General features: G+C 41.2%; 1 protein-coding gene across 1 annotated transcript in view; it reads right to left on the bottom strand.

The window, feature by feature from the left end:
- The window catches only part of slc18a2 (solute carrier family 18 member 2), a 39,497-nt gene extending 24,560 nt beyond the window's left edge, over positions 1-14,937 (bottom strand). The window contains exons 1-3 of the mRNA XM_074676592.1: positions 14,901-14,937; positions 14,608-14,794; positions 6,144-6,480 (exon numbers count right to left, since the gene is read on the bottom strand). Coding sequence (XP_074532693.1) covers positions 6,144-6,480; positions 14,608-14,740 — 470 coding nt within the window. The 5' untranslated portion in view covers positions 14,741-14,794; positions 14,901-14,937. The remainder of the gene's footprint in view (positions 1-6,143; positions 6,481-14,607; positions 14,795-14,900) is intronic.
- Positions 14,938-15,313: the final 376 nt, after the last annotated feature.

The raw sequence follows: 15,313 nt of genomic DNA, 5'->3' as shown, positions 1-15,313 counted from the left end.
GATGTTTTAACAGCGACACAGTGGAGGGGGCGCCATCATGATCTGGGGCTTTTTCCTTCAATGGACCAATGGAGCTTCAGGTTGGTCAGGGGCGTCAAACGGCGGCTGGCTCTGTGGAGATGTTGCAGGGGGCCTCCTTCATGACTGAGGGCCCTGGTCTGTGTGGAATGACTGGGTTTTTCAACAGGACAACGCTGCAGGTCACAATGGGCGCCTGACAAAGGACTTCTTCCAGAGGAATCAGCTCACTCTTTGGACCATCCTGATGTTCCCCTGATCTAAATCACTCTGACAACATTTGGGGATGGATGGAGAGGGACGTTTACAGAGATGGACATCAGGTCCAGACAGTGGAGGATCCTCCATGAAGACATCTTCACCACTTGGCGTTGTGGTCTTAACCTTTTAATCCGTTGATGAACTGCCTATATTTCAACTTAATTGTTTTCTTTTGTTAAATAAATCCCTTTCTCATTTTTTGTCTCACTCCCATTTCTTATTTTTGCTTTCTGAAACTCTACTTAAAACCTTTTTACAATGCGAAAAACGTAAATTCTTGCAATTATTCAACTGGTCTTATAATTTTGATCAAACCTTTTGTAGAGTAACCTCATTGGCTAAGAAATGTTCGTTACCATGCACTTTTTTTTTTTTTTTTTTTTTTGCAATAAACAACTTTATCAGTGTTATCCCTTTTCAAACTGTACTGAAATGCAATACTGGCATCCAATTTGAAGTGAATATACTTTTTAAAACCTTTGACATCTGATAAGTTGTCTCTGCCCTATTTTGAGTTCACATATGCTTTGCATCAGGCATGTCAAAAGTCATGGCCTGGGCCCCCAGCTTTCATCTCACAGTGAATTAACATGATTCACTAAAATCAATAATTTTTTAATTGATGTGTACTTTTACATTTTCTGTCAAAGTCACAAACTAAACATGAAAAATGAGTAAAGAGATCCCTACACCAAAAAGTAGCTCCCAAGACAATAGTTTAATAGAGGTAAGTGACGTTTTGAGCAGAATCGCTCTTCCTCAGACTTTCAAAGACACAAACTAAACCAAAGTCTATCCAGTAGCGTCTCCTTAAAGTGATACTCCGAGATGGAACAATTTGGGTCCAATCACAAGGTTTGGGGCAGAAATTACCCACCAAAAAAATCTGATATCGGTCTGCATTCACACTTTATTTAGAGAACTTTCAATGATTACTTTCACACAAAAACACCGCTAAATAAGGCTCTAGTTCTCATCCTGTCTCTTCGTCCTGGCAGACTACCTGCGTGTGTTTATTTCTGGCACGCCGCGGGCGCAGACTGATACACTAAGCGTCGAGCGCCTCGTAGCCAGCTGTGGCTCTGCAGCGGAGGTAGCGCCGTTTTACGACACGATGAGAACTAGAGCCTTATTTAGCGGTGTTTTTGTGTGAAAGTAACGCGCTGAAAATACTTTAAATAAAGCGTGAATGCAGACCGATATCAGATTTTTTCGGTGGGAGTCCGTTTATTTGTGTTTTTGGTCAAGTAAAATATGGCCCCGTCTGAGTGCAGAGGAAACCAGCAGAGGAGCAGGGAGGGGGTGTTTGGTGCGTGCGCTCTGGGCTTCTGCTGCACAAAAACACTGCTGTAGGGGTCATTTCTGCCCTAAACCTTGTGATAGGACCCAACTTGTTCCATCCCGGAGGATCACTTTAAGCTACATTTTGACTGTGCATAGGCTACTTTTATAACAGTAAATCTCTGTACATTTTGCAGAAACTCAAAAACTCTTACAGCTTGACGACTTTAAATAAATTATCATGATGTGAGAATGTTAGAATGTTCAAAAACACATTAAAGGGCACAAGACCAGATTAAAGTTATAAAATAGAGCAGAACAGACAAAAACTGGTGCGTAAAACAGTTCAGAATGTGGGATGTTTGGATAATGCCTGTCACTTTAACGCATTAATTAGAATAATTAGTTACACCAAAAATTAATGGGTTAAAAAAAATAATGTGACTAACTCACTGGCTGCCAGCCACTTTTAGAGCACCTTGAACGATCTTTCAAGTCCAAAATGATATAGTTTTCTCTGACTATGTAAACGCCAAAACTATCTAAAAAGGATAGACTCTCTTCTTCTATGCCTCTCTTCCTGTTTTCGATCCAAAAAAAGACAAAACATACTTTTGTAAAAATTGCATTCTTCTTGGGCGCTCCACCCTTTGATCCTCTCCATGATCTCCGCCACTCTTTATCTCTGAGCTACAGCAACACATCCTCAGTTGGAGCGTGAGCTGCCTGAACTTTTCTGACTTGCAGCGTCTCTCTTTGTCTCTGTCATCTCACATCTTCTCCTCATATCCATGCTGAGCTCTCTTCCAAAGAGCGCAACGCTCTCACCCACAGTAGTTTACAAGCAGGATTTTACTAGCAAGCTCCGCCATACCCGGCCTACATAATTGACTTTGTGATCAGATTGAAAAAAAAATTGATTTGTCACACAACACAATTTGTAATGTCCTATTATTTAAATCCTTTATTTGGGGACCTTAAGCATATGTGAGTTAAAAAAAGTGATTCATTGGATTAATTAACTACAAATCCTGTAATTAATCACCTGACAGCACTAATTTGGATCTAAATAATATGTAAAAAATTTAAAATATAACATATTTGACATATTTTCCTCATATCGCCCCCTAATGGAGAACATGTTCCTTAGTCAGCAGAGTTTGCTGGTGTTTACACATCATGTAACACTGCAGAAAACTGACCACTGATCATCTGGTATCAAGAGACACCTGGGGGACAGGTGAGCTTTGATTTCATAAAATGATGTGCAAACTATCAAAATCTCATCATTTTCCACAGCCCAGAGTCCTCCTCAGCAGACTTTTCACCAGAAGACTATTTGTTTTTCCACTTATTGTGACTAGTTGCTACAGCCCTAAGAACAACCACCCTTTAACGTCTGCTTAATGTTGCTGAGTCTTATTTCAATGTGTGAGCCCAGCCAAAGCACCACTGATTAAAATGTGAATGGCTCCTCCATTGTGCAGCAACCCATGAGCAGAAAAACACACACATGCATAGAAACACACATAATCAGGAATTCCGCTCTGCTTGATTCAGTAAGATGAGATCTGTTGGAGCTGACAGGACATTAGAGCCTGGAAACTGCATTAAACCCATTTATTTACCATATGCAGCATCTGATTTTCCTTCTCAGAGCACGAAGAGAGTCTGCTGGAGCTCCTTCTCTTTAATTTGTGTTGGATGATGCATTAGATAAGAGCACAAATGTTGTTCTGTGTTGACCTCTGGTTGTTGTTTTTTATAATACAAAAGGATATATTGGCCCTGGGCTGGGAGGAAGCGGCTGTTGTACGAGAAGAATCCTGTCTCACTGCGATACCGTTGCTCTGTTTTTCGTCATAGAGCTTTTAATGCTTTTGTTTCCTCTCTGATATTTGATCAGCTCAGATTCATCAGGATACACACTTTGTAACATCAAGTGACAGGAACTTTCAGATTATTCTGCGAATATCTTTTTATACGAGTTCAATATTTGTTATTGTATCAAGCTGAATACTGAAGTTTCATTTTCAACTTTCTGTAAAGTGTTATTTCTTTTTTCATTTTTTTTAAAGGGGCTGTGAGGAGTTTGAAAGTGATCTTGAAAAAGTCTCCCTTCAAGATATATGCCAGATTGTAATCAACACTTTAAAATGAGATTAGGTTATTTTTAATTGCTAATTGCTTCCAGCTCAGGTCGTCCGAACTGTTTGTAGATCAATCTGGGCTGTATCACTCTAACACAGGGGCTAAACTGTTTGTGCTAATGTTGACTCCAACCCACAGTCAGCAGTTATTCTGCAGTGGTCTGTTCAAACTTGAGAGTCTATCAATAAAATGAAGAGTGAGGTTACGTTAGCTCTGCTTGGTAGATGACTGGCAGGACATAACCAGGATTCACTAACGTTACACATTACAGACATGTCTTAGTGTACCTGGCTGCCAGCTGTGCTACATATAAACAGCTACTAAACTACAAACAAATTGACAGTGTTCACTTCTTGTCACGTTAGTCTACAGATAAGGGATGGGTACCGAATTAGGTACTTTTGTAGGTACCCACCGAATTCTGTCAAAAGTACTAGGTACCGATTCACGTAAAACCAAAAGGTACCACGTTTAGGTACCTCAATGCATCCTTGTGGCTGTGAGTGGAAGAGTAGGAGATTTTCCATGCTGGACATGAACACAGCATTGCAAGGTTATATATTGAAGAATAAATACGTTAAATTGAATTTTTTTTTAATTTCATCATTAAACAAATTGATATTTTTTTACCACATAAACACTAAAAAGTACCAAAAATTGGTACCGTTGAGAACTGGTATTGAATGCCAGGTACCAGGCATCAGTACTGTACCATTTCAAATGAAAGGTACCCATCCTTACTGCAGATACATTGGAACACCGGGCAAACATGCAGCCAGCAGCTATGTTTGCTTGATGTCTTATTTAAAACTGTAGCACTATGTAACTGTACTGATAAATACCTTGCTTTGGCTCGTTGTACCCAGTAAAAAGTTTTCTTGAACATAGAAAATGTGTTTTTATCCAGTCTCCATTTAATTCCAAAACAAATAAATGCCTCACTTAAAGTAATTTCCGACAGTGTGCGGAGACTCCGGGCCAGAAGGTGGTGAAGGAGTTCAATTAAAACAGATCCTCCTCACAGCAGCCTTGACTGATAGGTTAAACACAGCACAGAGGAGATCACATGAAAATGGTGGACTCAAACTGAAATAATAACAAAAACAACAAAAACAAAAAAGACAAAACAAACAAACCAAAAACACAGGAAGCTGATGAGCCTGATGTTATCTTTCACATGATATCAGCTAGTTGTAAAAACAGGCTGGATTCAGGGAGGCAGAGAGTACGAAAATATTCTACACAAGTAAAAGCTGATGAAACTCTACTGAAGTAGGAGTAAAAGTATCAGTCTGTTAATGTACTTAAGCAAAATTAGAAAGTCTGTTCTTTAAGATCTTAAAGTCCTGAGTACTTTATAAATCCAGGGGCTGGGCTGTGAGGTGAAGGGGTTGAATAGATGTCAGTAAGATATGAGCACCATGTTAATCTTCTTTGTTTCTCTGAGTAGTCAATGACCTGAGCCTCTATGTAAGTCCAGCAATTATCGATATACTAATGGTGAAAAAATCAATTAATGGTTTGCATGGCCAGGTTAACGCCCCAACAGAACATTAAATTTAATGGCTTTAGCTTGCTAGTTAGATAAATGAGCTTCAAGACCTCTATCTTATCAACATGAGAAATAGTTTCCTTTGGGGCATAGATGGCCTCGAGGTCTTGGTCGTGCCCCATGAAGTCTGCCCTTGAGCAGGTGGCACAGGCTGAAATCCAGTCTGCTGCCTGTTTGTTTTTCTTACTGTTTTCTCAGTGGCACTGTTACAGCTTGCCATGCTTATCACGGTTTATGCAGAGTACACATACTTTATTATATTGGTGGCCAAATGGGCCTTTCCATAACTCAGTGTTGTGTCTAATGATCCTGTTTATGCAATGACTGGACCTGCAAATGGGCCCTGAAGGACCAACCTGTCAAAGTATTTGTTGTGGTTTCAGCATGAGCAGCGTGTTCTTCTCCTCCCTTACATTAGTTCACCTGATCACTGGACCAGAGACATTAGCCAATCAGCTGCAGGGACACTGCTGATGGACAGCTTGGATCCTATCTGCCTTTTTTTTTTTTAATAACAGAAAATATTTAAGTAAAGGTAAAGTTGGTTACTGATTAAACACCCTTATCTCATTGGTCTAATCAAATCAACTCACATTTTACCTCTGCCTGTTAAAAATGTGACTCTTGGAGAAGTCCCTGCTTGGGTTGTAGTATTTTGAAAAGTTCCAGGAACTTTGGGTGCTGGGGCCTGCATGGCTGAGCGCTTCTGGTGGATTGAGAACTTGCATATTTGGAAGACTAAATCTGGCAAACTCACTTTTAAAGAAACATAGTTTTTTCGTCTGTTGTTGCTTTACTCATGACTCTGTAATTATTGAGCATTTCAGACGGATGATCACTCAAACACATGAATCCACACAGAGATAAAAAGATAACCCACCTGTTTGTGAGTGGTCCTATAAAGGGGTTGGTAATCAGCTGTACGGTGGCCTTGGAGGCGAACAGCATCCCCACTTTGACGTTCTCATTGAGCAGCATGCTGCTGGACTTGGGGCAGTCGGAGGAGTTCTGGATCAGGGCTGCAGCGGTGGGGGCTGGGGGGATCACACCAGCAGACCTCGCTGTGGTGTTGGAGCCTAAGGACTTGACCGTGTTGTCGTACAGAGAGACGATGCTGTTGAAGGCCCCAGGAGCCCCCGGCTGTGAGAGGGTGTTGTTCTTCATCGCTGCCTGTGATGACTCATCGAGGTTGTACAGGTAGCTGGGGATGATGGGAACTGCCGGGCGTAAAGAGGTGAGAGGAGATGGATGCAGTGAAATTTGACATGACCACTGACTGATGCTCACTGGCATGATGCTAATCCACGTGTCGCTGCAACATATGTCAGAGAAGAGGGAGGTGGTTCACAGCTGCTTTACCCCTGAGAGGAAAGGAAACCCTGACAGATCTGTTTTGACTAAATCACAACAAATGTCCAGTTTAAGAGTCGACATCCCGCTTCCTCTGACAATCACTCCCGTTATAAGCACTAAAGCTGACAGGTTATCATCCAGTATTAGTTGGTCTTTGCTTTTTTAGTCATTTTCATACTGAGAGCACAGAGTGTGTCCCATCAACCTCCTCTCTATCAGTTTTATGGGCTTAATTATGTAATTTGCAGATCAGTTTTCCTTTAGAGTAGCTTTTAAAATTGGGCTACCAGTCTGAGTTAAAACGTGAAAATTTGGCTAAAAACTGAAGACCTGTGGCTTCTTCTCCTGAGCATTTTTGATGCACCCACAAGCAAGGCATAAATTATTTTAATCAAAACAAAAGCTGTATTGGGATTAATATGAGCCACATTCACAAGCAACTAACCAGGCACAGGCAGTTGTTTTTTTTTACTATTGAAACAATTCAATCAAGTTTGTCTTTAAATATCTTCAATATGACTTTTTTTCAGGACTTGTCAGATTAAAGTGTCTCATGTTAGGTCCGTCCATCCATCAGCAAAGACCAGTGACCAGGGATGGGTACCGAATTAGGTACTTTTATAGGTACTGACCGAATTCTGTCAAAAGTACCGGGTACCGATTTATGTAAAATTAAAAGGTACCATGTTTAGGTACCTAAATGTATCCTTGTGAGGGAGTGGGAGAGTAGGCATTTTCTGTACTGAGCATGAACACAGCATTGCAAGGTTATAGAATAATGATGTTAAATTGAGAAAATATATTTTTTATCATTAAACAAATTTATATGTTTTACCACATAAACACAAAAAAAGTACAGAAAATTGGTACTGTTGAGTACCGGTACCAATTGCCGGGTACTGGACATTGGTACCGTATCATTTCAAATGTGAAAGGTACCCATCCCTTCCAGTGACCTCTGTCCCCAGCCACTTCCACCAGCTCCTCTTGGGGGATACTCTGGTTTGTCCCAGTATGGCACGCATTTTCACTGGCTAATCCCTGGACGGATCCCCAAATAAACAAGATGAGCCGTCCCATTTGTTTGGACTCTTCCATTGGGGTGCCAAAAGCCTCGTCCCCACTTAGCAGTCCGGTTTAGATCAGTACGGTTTGGTACAGGTTGGCTTGATTAAGCCTGGTCCTGTTTGCGTTTTCACAGTCAACTGTGCCCCCTCGTGGTAGGCGGTATGTAAACCAGATGCTGATAATCGCATCGGTTAAATAATAGCGTTACGTAGGGGTGTAACGGTACACAAAAATCACGATTCGGTACATACCTTGGTTTTAGGATCACGGTTCGGTACATTTTCGGTACAGTATGGAACAACGCAAAACCATTTGCTTGTTTAGCATGTTTATTAAACCAAAAACTTGCCATTATACAGCGAGGGGGGAGGCTCTTCAAGCTCCGGTTGGTCGTTAGCAGCAGCCATGATGCACAATTCAGACACAAGCTCCTGTGGCTACGGAAGCTCTTTGATATTCATCTTCTGATTGGCTCACCGTGAGACGTCACGTCCACATGATATGCACATGATCGCAAAGCACGAATCACAGACCACTTTCCTCATGAATATTAAAACGCCTTCCCTGCTCAGCCAATCATAGACGAGTACGCACGTGAATATTAAAGAGTCATGTGCAGTGGCTAACGTAAACTTACTGTACTGTTCGAATACAGCACTGTACCGAACCGAACGGCCTTATGGAGTGGTTTGGCACGGATACATGTACCATTACACCCCTAGCATTACGCCATAGCAGCATAACACAGTGTACCGTGCTAATTAATCCAACAAAGAAGAAAAATGTGACACAGTGTACCGTGCTAATTAATCCAACAAAGAAGAAAAACGTGTCACAGTAAACAAAGAGTAATGATGGAAGACATCCAGCAATTCGTCTCCCTTGTGATTAGAAGGTAGCTCTTTGAAACAAAGAACAATCAAGATTTGTTCCAGAGAAGTCTGTGTGCCGCCAAGAGAAATACAGCAGCTGTCACATGGTAAGTGACCATTCTTTTGACCAATCAACAGTCTGCAGTGTTGTAGCTCCACCTTCTAAGATCAGAACTGTTTAGTCTGGCACCCCAATGGATGGGTGCCAAAAAGTGGGACGGTTTGTCTTGGTTATTTGGGGATCTGTCCCAGGATAAATCAGTGGAAACACTGTAAAATGCATGCTGTACCGAGACAAACCAAACTGAACTGCTTGGTGGAAACAGGGCTTAACTAAACCAAAGCTTGATCTAAGCCTTAATCTGACTGTTGAGCTTCAGGTCAGGCCCCGTTTTAACCCCTTTTTATTATACTGGGCCAAGGAACCCAGATCTACAAGGGAGACTCACTGGTATTACCAAGATCAACCATTACCTCTGTCTTATTATAATCAAAATTTAAAAAGTTCAGAGCCATCTTCACCACAACAGACTAGTAAAGCATGGACATCACTGCCTACGCAACCCTGATCGTCTGTCAATCTCGCTACATTTTCCACTCACTTACGAACAAGACTCAGAGACACCTGAACTCCTCCAGTTGTGGCAAAGACTCTTCTCACCTGGAGTGAGCGGTCCATACCTATTCAGCTGAGAACCTTCATGGCCTCAGACTGAAGCTGGGCATACACTGTGCGAATGTCAGCTTGTTTTGAGCCAATTTGCCATTCGGATTGGGCTGAATTTCAGCTCAATTGTGTGTCATGTAGTACAGTAGTGGGGTAACGAAGAGAGGTTGACACCTTGCAATGTGCTCACAATTGTAAATCTGTTGATTGCAAGATAATCAAACGTTTGAAATCCTGGTCACTCCTCCTACTCCTACTCCTACTCATGAAGGTATCACACAGTAGAAGCAGCACCACAAGCTGACTTGTCTCAACCTCTCTCAATCTCTGGAGTGACGTCTAGAGGTTGGTCTAAAGTTCAATTTAGCTGTCGCTGCATACCTCCTGGCTGAGTCTGATGCGTGGACGCATAATGTAAGCAGTGAAATCACGTCAGAGCATCGTAGCGGGTCGTATGGTGCGAGAACATGATTCTAGGCTGCAAAATTTTGAGCTCAGCGATAGAGTCGTGCAGTTTCAGATGGAGCTGAGTCAAACCATTTAAAATATTGCACAGTATATGCCTGGCTTTAAATGGCTGCTTCACTCAGCTGCAAACCGCTTCAGTGGGAGCTGGAGGTCGGTGTTTGATGAGGCCAGTAGGACCACATCATCTGCAAAAAGCAGAGGGACCCTAAGACCCCCAGACCTGAGCCTAGAAATCCTGTCCTTAAATGTAACAAACAGAATCAGTGAGAGAGGGCAGCCCTGTCGGAGTCAAAGCCTGACTAAGAACGAGTTCAACTTCCTCATATTAAGTCTAATAACTCAGTTCTATCACTAAAACAAGAAATTAGCTCTTGCTTTGATTTCGTTTTTTGCTGTGGAGCCCCCTCACTCTAAAGCAGGGATCTCGAACTCGTGCCATGGAGGGCCAAGAGGCTGCAGGTTTTCTTTCCAACCAAAAACTCCACCAGCTGATTTCATTGATTACCTCACCTTCAAGCAGAGAGCAGGGAACAATCAGTGAAATCAGCTGGTGGAGTTTTTAGTTGGAAAGAAAACCTGCAGCCTCTTTAGATCCCTGCTCTAAAGTTTCAGTGTCTGTTTGTGTCTATCCAGGTGGGTATTCCACAAAGCTGTCAGCTGACCCAGAGCCTTTAGTTTCACTTTGAGCCTGCGTCTGTTGTCTGCTGTCCGGTCTCTTGTAAGGGGGCTTTTTCTCTCTCTTGGCTGTTGTCATCCTCAGTGAGAATGAATGTTGTAATCATCCAGATAAATATCAAACATGTTTGAAAATTATCGGGGTGGCTCCGACAAGTCTGTGAGACGATTGTGGGGTGAAAGATTCATCTGTCAACTGCTCACACAAGAAGATATTCTTGCCTGAACGTCGGGCCGATTTTACTCCCAGACCAGATTTCTTCCCCGATTGTCGGGAGGACAGAATCAGGGTTTAATCGGGGCTTTAGCGAGGCTAACTGAAATAAGCGAGGCTTTGAGCTACAACAGCTTCGTGGAATAGCCCCCAGGTCAACATGCTGGTTCCATACTGAGTAACAGAAAGTAAACATTTCATTTCCCTTTTTTTTTATTAGCAAAATTTATCATCTTTTTGTATTCATTTAAATTTCCTTTAACATGACAGCAATCAATAAATCAAAAGCCCTGCAGAGAGTGAGAGATCAAAGTTTATGGCTTTCCAGGGGCCTCTTATTAGTCCATCCAGTTGTTCCATTAGGAAACAAATAAAGCAGAGTAATTCAAGAAGGAAGTGTCACAAGACTGCCAGCTGCATCATTAGACATGTACATGTGTCAGTATGTTTTTTTTTAATAATGCAAGGTTGATTTTTTATATCTGTGTGAGGTAGGATCAAATTTTTGGTCTGATTTGAACCAGGAGGTCTTGATCCCAGATGCTGCAGTGTATGAAGGGAACTTTATTTATAGTTAAGGAGGGAGGGGGGGTTAATAGAGCGCTCCACATGACATGATTCAGGCTGGCAGAGATTTGCCCTCAAGCTGCTGGTTCCAGAAAATAAAGAGGGGGTTGCATGCAGACATTTATAGAGATTAAACACAGGCGCACTACGAGCTGAGAGAAAAGGAAGAGAAGAGACGGGGATCAAGGCTGTTCAAAGCAAAAAAAAAAAAAAAAAAAATCCATACACCTGTGCTGCAAACTAAATGATTTTTGAAGAGGACACACACACTGCTGCTTCTCTCTAAGTGAGGACAGTCAGTGTCTCAGGAGAGCATGGGAGCATCTTCTGCAGATTTATACAATTCAACAGATCTAAAACAAGGTGAAGTGAAGCTGCCACACCCTTTAAGCAAAGGTTTGAGGGTTTACGTTACTCCATGATGACGAACACGAACATTTACACTGTTTCTTCACACATGAATCACCATCAGGTAGCAGTTTGTGCAGATAAAGACTAAAACAGCTGATCCTTTGACTTCATACAAAGAAAAAATCATATTCCTTATTTTCCTGTTCGACATTGTGAGTGTGAGTTCACATGAACCAGATGTTTTATTGATGGACTTGAATCATCTTCTCATTCTGCTTAACGACAGTCAGCGCATGGAGTCAGAGATATCTGCAACAAGTATCAGAAATCATCCATCACTCTGACGCCTGACGTGTGACTGTGAAATGAGTTTAGTTTTAAACCACGTCCGTCAGGATCTGCTCCAATTTGGTCTCATACGCTTATATTCGCCGGTTTATTCATGAATAACTCCGCCATGATCAGGCTCTTTTCTCTCATCTAGGTAGAGATAATCTGCTCTATCTGACAAATCTGACTTTCATCTTCAAGTTTTATCCCTGAAAGTTACAAATTTGACCAGAGACAATATGAAAAATAAATTTAGACAGGATTTCAGCTGGACACAGGTGAGATTTAATCAATAGAAGTTTCGAATGATTAAAAAAAATTCCACAGGCGTGAAGACGAACATGTTAAAAACCCCTGAAATCATGCAGCTCATTCTCACAAACCACTTCACATCCTTCCGTGAATTCATACGTTAATTTATCAAAAGGCTCTGATGAAAATGAACAAACATCTCATCAAATTTTCATCATTTGGCACACCAAAACCAAACACCCCAACCCAATGACAAGCCGACTGATAACCCTGCGAAACTCAGAGAGGAGGAAAAGTTTCTGTCTCACATTGGATGGTAATCTTAATTTAAGGTATTACTGATGAATTATGGGCGATAGACTTGTTTTCTGTCTGATTTAGTCACTCTGTCACCTTACAGCGCTGGCTCACAGCAACCTCCCAGGATCTTCTATGGCTGTTCTGTTCAGTATGATATAAAGCTCAAAGATGATCAACTTTTTGCTTCTTTCTCTCTGTCTGATGGAGCCATTGATGTTGCGAACAGACTCAAACATCTCGGGGCGCTTTATCAGACATGACCTCAGTGATGATGCCGACAAGAAACATTCACATGACGTTAAAACAGAGCTTTTCAGAGCAGACTGCACCGCTGTCTTTAAAGCTACTATTAAAGTTACAGGTGGCAGATGATGATGTTTAACCCCTTGATGCCTGTTGTCTCAAATTTGCAACATACCCTGTCAGGTCTTGATGCCGCTAAAATGACCTTTGTATCTCATTATTACCTATTGATTCATATTCTACACTAGTGTTTCCCAACCCTGGTCCTGGAGGACCCCCTGCCCTGCATGTTTTAGATGTTACCCCACTCCAGCACGCCTGATTCAAATGATCAGCTCGTTACCAGGCTCGAGCAGAGCTTGATGACGAGCTGATCATTTGAATCAGGTGTGTTGGAGTCGGGAACATAAAAAACATGCAGGGCAGGGGTCCTACACAAACCAAAGATCGTATCAGATCCACTTTGTCACAATATATTGGTCAAGAGATGAACTTCTCATGTCTATCGATTTTATGTAACTTAGTTATAACTATTGTGTGTACTATACTTAAATTTACAATCTCCACTTAATAACAGATCTGTAAGAATGCAAAAAAAAAACCCATAAAAACAATCTACATTTATAAATGTTAATTAATTCAGGCGGTAAGGGGTTAAAGAATATATATTAAAATACCAAGGTGAGCAAGTTTAAGTCATGTGCCCACATTTGATGCTGTACTGAGAAATTTAATGTATATATATATATACATATATATACATATATGAACTCTATATATACATATATATATACATATGTATATATATACATATGTATATATATACATATGTATATATATATATATATATATATATATATATATATATATATATATATATATATATATATATTTTACATATTTATTCTTCAATATATAACCTTGCAGTGCTGTATTCATGGAAAATTGCCTACTCTTCCACTCCCTCACAGTCACAAGGATGCATTACGGTACCTTTTGATTTTGCATGAATGTGTACCTGATACTTTTGACAGAATTTGGTCGGTACCTACAAAGGTATCTTATTCGTTACCCATCCCTACTCACTCGTCAGTGACATAAAATAACCCCCCTTGCTTCTGGAAGCACTGGAACAAATCTGACAACTGAAGTAATTTTATATTTTTGTTGACTGTATTTGGATGGTTTTATGAAATGGATCTACTGGGTCTGAAATAACGTTTCTATACATCTAAACTAAAAAACAAAAACAAAAAACAAAAACAAAAAAACAAAAAAAAAACAGTTTAACCTGAATCAGGTTTATTAATAGTGAAAAAAGTATAAAGGAGAAAAAAAAACAGATAAGAGGAAATCAGTTCTGATTCTTTGCCTGTAGTATCTGGATTTCAGATTTGCTTCTTTGACACACACACGTAAAGAGAAAGGTCTATACCCTAGAGGAAAAATAATTTATCCTTTAACTATTCGATATAAAAAACGTTTCACATTTTTATCCAACCCACTGTGATGACATTTTAGGATAATAGTGCCTCCTCTTCACTTTTAGAAAACGTGATGTTATTAGATGATAGTTTAGAGAGAAATTAAAAAGAAATATCACTGTTTTAAATTTATACTTTTCAATTTAAAGTCTCTGTGAATTTTAACCACACACACTGTGAGGACTGTTTTAATAAAAGCTCTCTGCGTGACTCGTGTCTCTCATAACCCTCTCAGATATCGCTGAGCTAAAGTGATAAAAGTAATAATTAAAAAGTCTACCATCATTGCTCCAGTTTGGAGACCAACCTTCGCGCTCTGCTTTCATATGTTCAGGACTAAACTTAACATCTAAGAGAAATCCACGCAGAAAACCTCCAGTGTCACGCACACTCTGACCACCCTGTGTTAAAGAGGCATGTTTGTAAATGTACAGACTCGGTGAACCTGTTGCGCATAAAACTTGGCACAGATCTGCGTGAAAGAGCAGAGAAGCACCTACCGACTACAGTGAGCAGCATGTTATCCAGGAGCAGAGCCACAAACACGATGAACAGAATCAGTTTCCTCGACTGCCTCTCCTCCCGGAGCCAGTTTAAAAAATTACACTGCCGGAGCGCATCCAGTCCCCCCATGGTGTTAGATCCGAAAAGAGCAGGACAGAAGAAAGCAGACGGATGGGAGTCCTCCTGCAGGGAACAAAGCAGCAGAGGAGGGTGAAAAGAAATCCTGCCCGTCTCTGTCAAACTCTTGGTGAAAGGTGAGAGGTGTCAGGGAGCGCTGCGGGAGTCTTACCTCGGACGCACAGGGACCAGCAGCAGCAGCAGCAGCTGTGCAGGGAGGAGGAGGTGCTGCCTTTACTGTCTGGACCCGCTGCTGACGTCATTCAACCTTTATGTGTAGGTTCCTGTCAGACCTGCCTTTAAATATTCAAACCAGGAGATCTGGATCAGAGCAAAGGGAGCACACTGGCCTGGAGCGACCTCTGATGCTGTTTCTACTTTTATCACTGATATATCCCTTGAAAGCCCAAATCATCTGCTGCTGTGTCTTATGTTTGACTCACTGTCCCTCTGTCTGTTTTTCTGACTTTGACTTTTTGGGCAGACAGCTGTGGAGCATGCTCTGCATTAAAACATCTCCAGGTCTCTGTGTCCTGATTGATGAATAAATGTAACTTGAAATGTCTGGTTGATGTCTGTGACAGG

This window comes from Halichoeres trimaculatus, unplaced genomic scaffold (assembly GCF_033239565.1).
Source record: "Halichoeres trimaculatus isolate MK-OKI-2021-1 unplaced genomic scaffold, fHalTri1.1 fHalTri1_scaffold_8, whole genome shotgun sequence".
NCBI classification, from domain to species: domain Eukaryota; kingdom Metazoa; phylum Chordata; class Actinopteri; order Labriformes; family Labridae; genus Halichoeres; species Halichoeres trimaculatus.
Note: the sequence above shows the minus strand (reverse complement) of the source record. Positions and strands in the feature narration are given on the sequence as shown.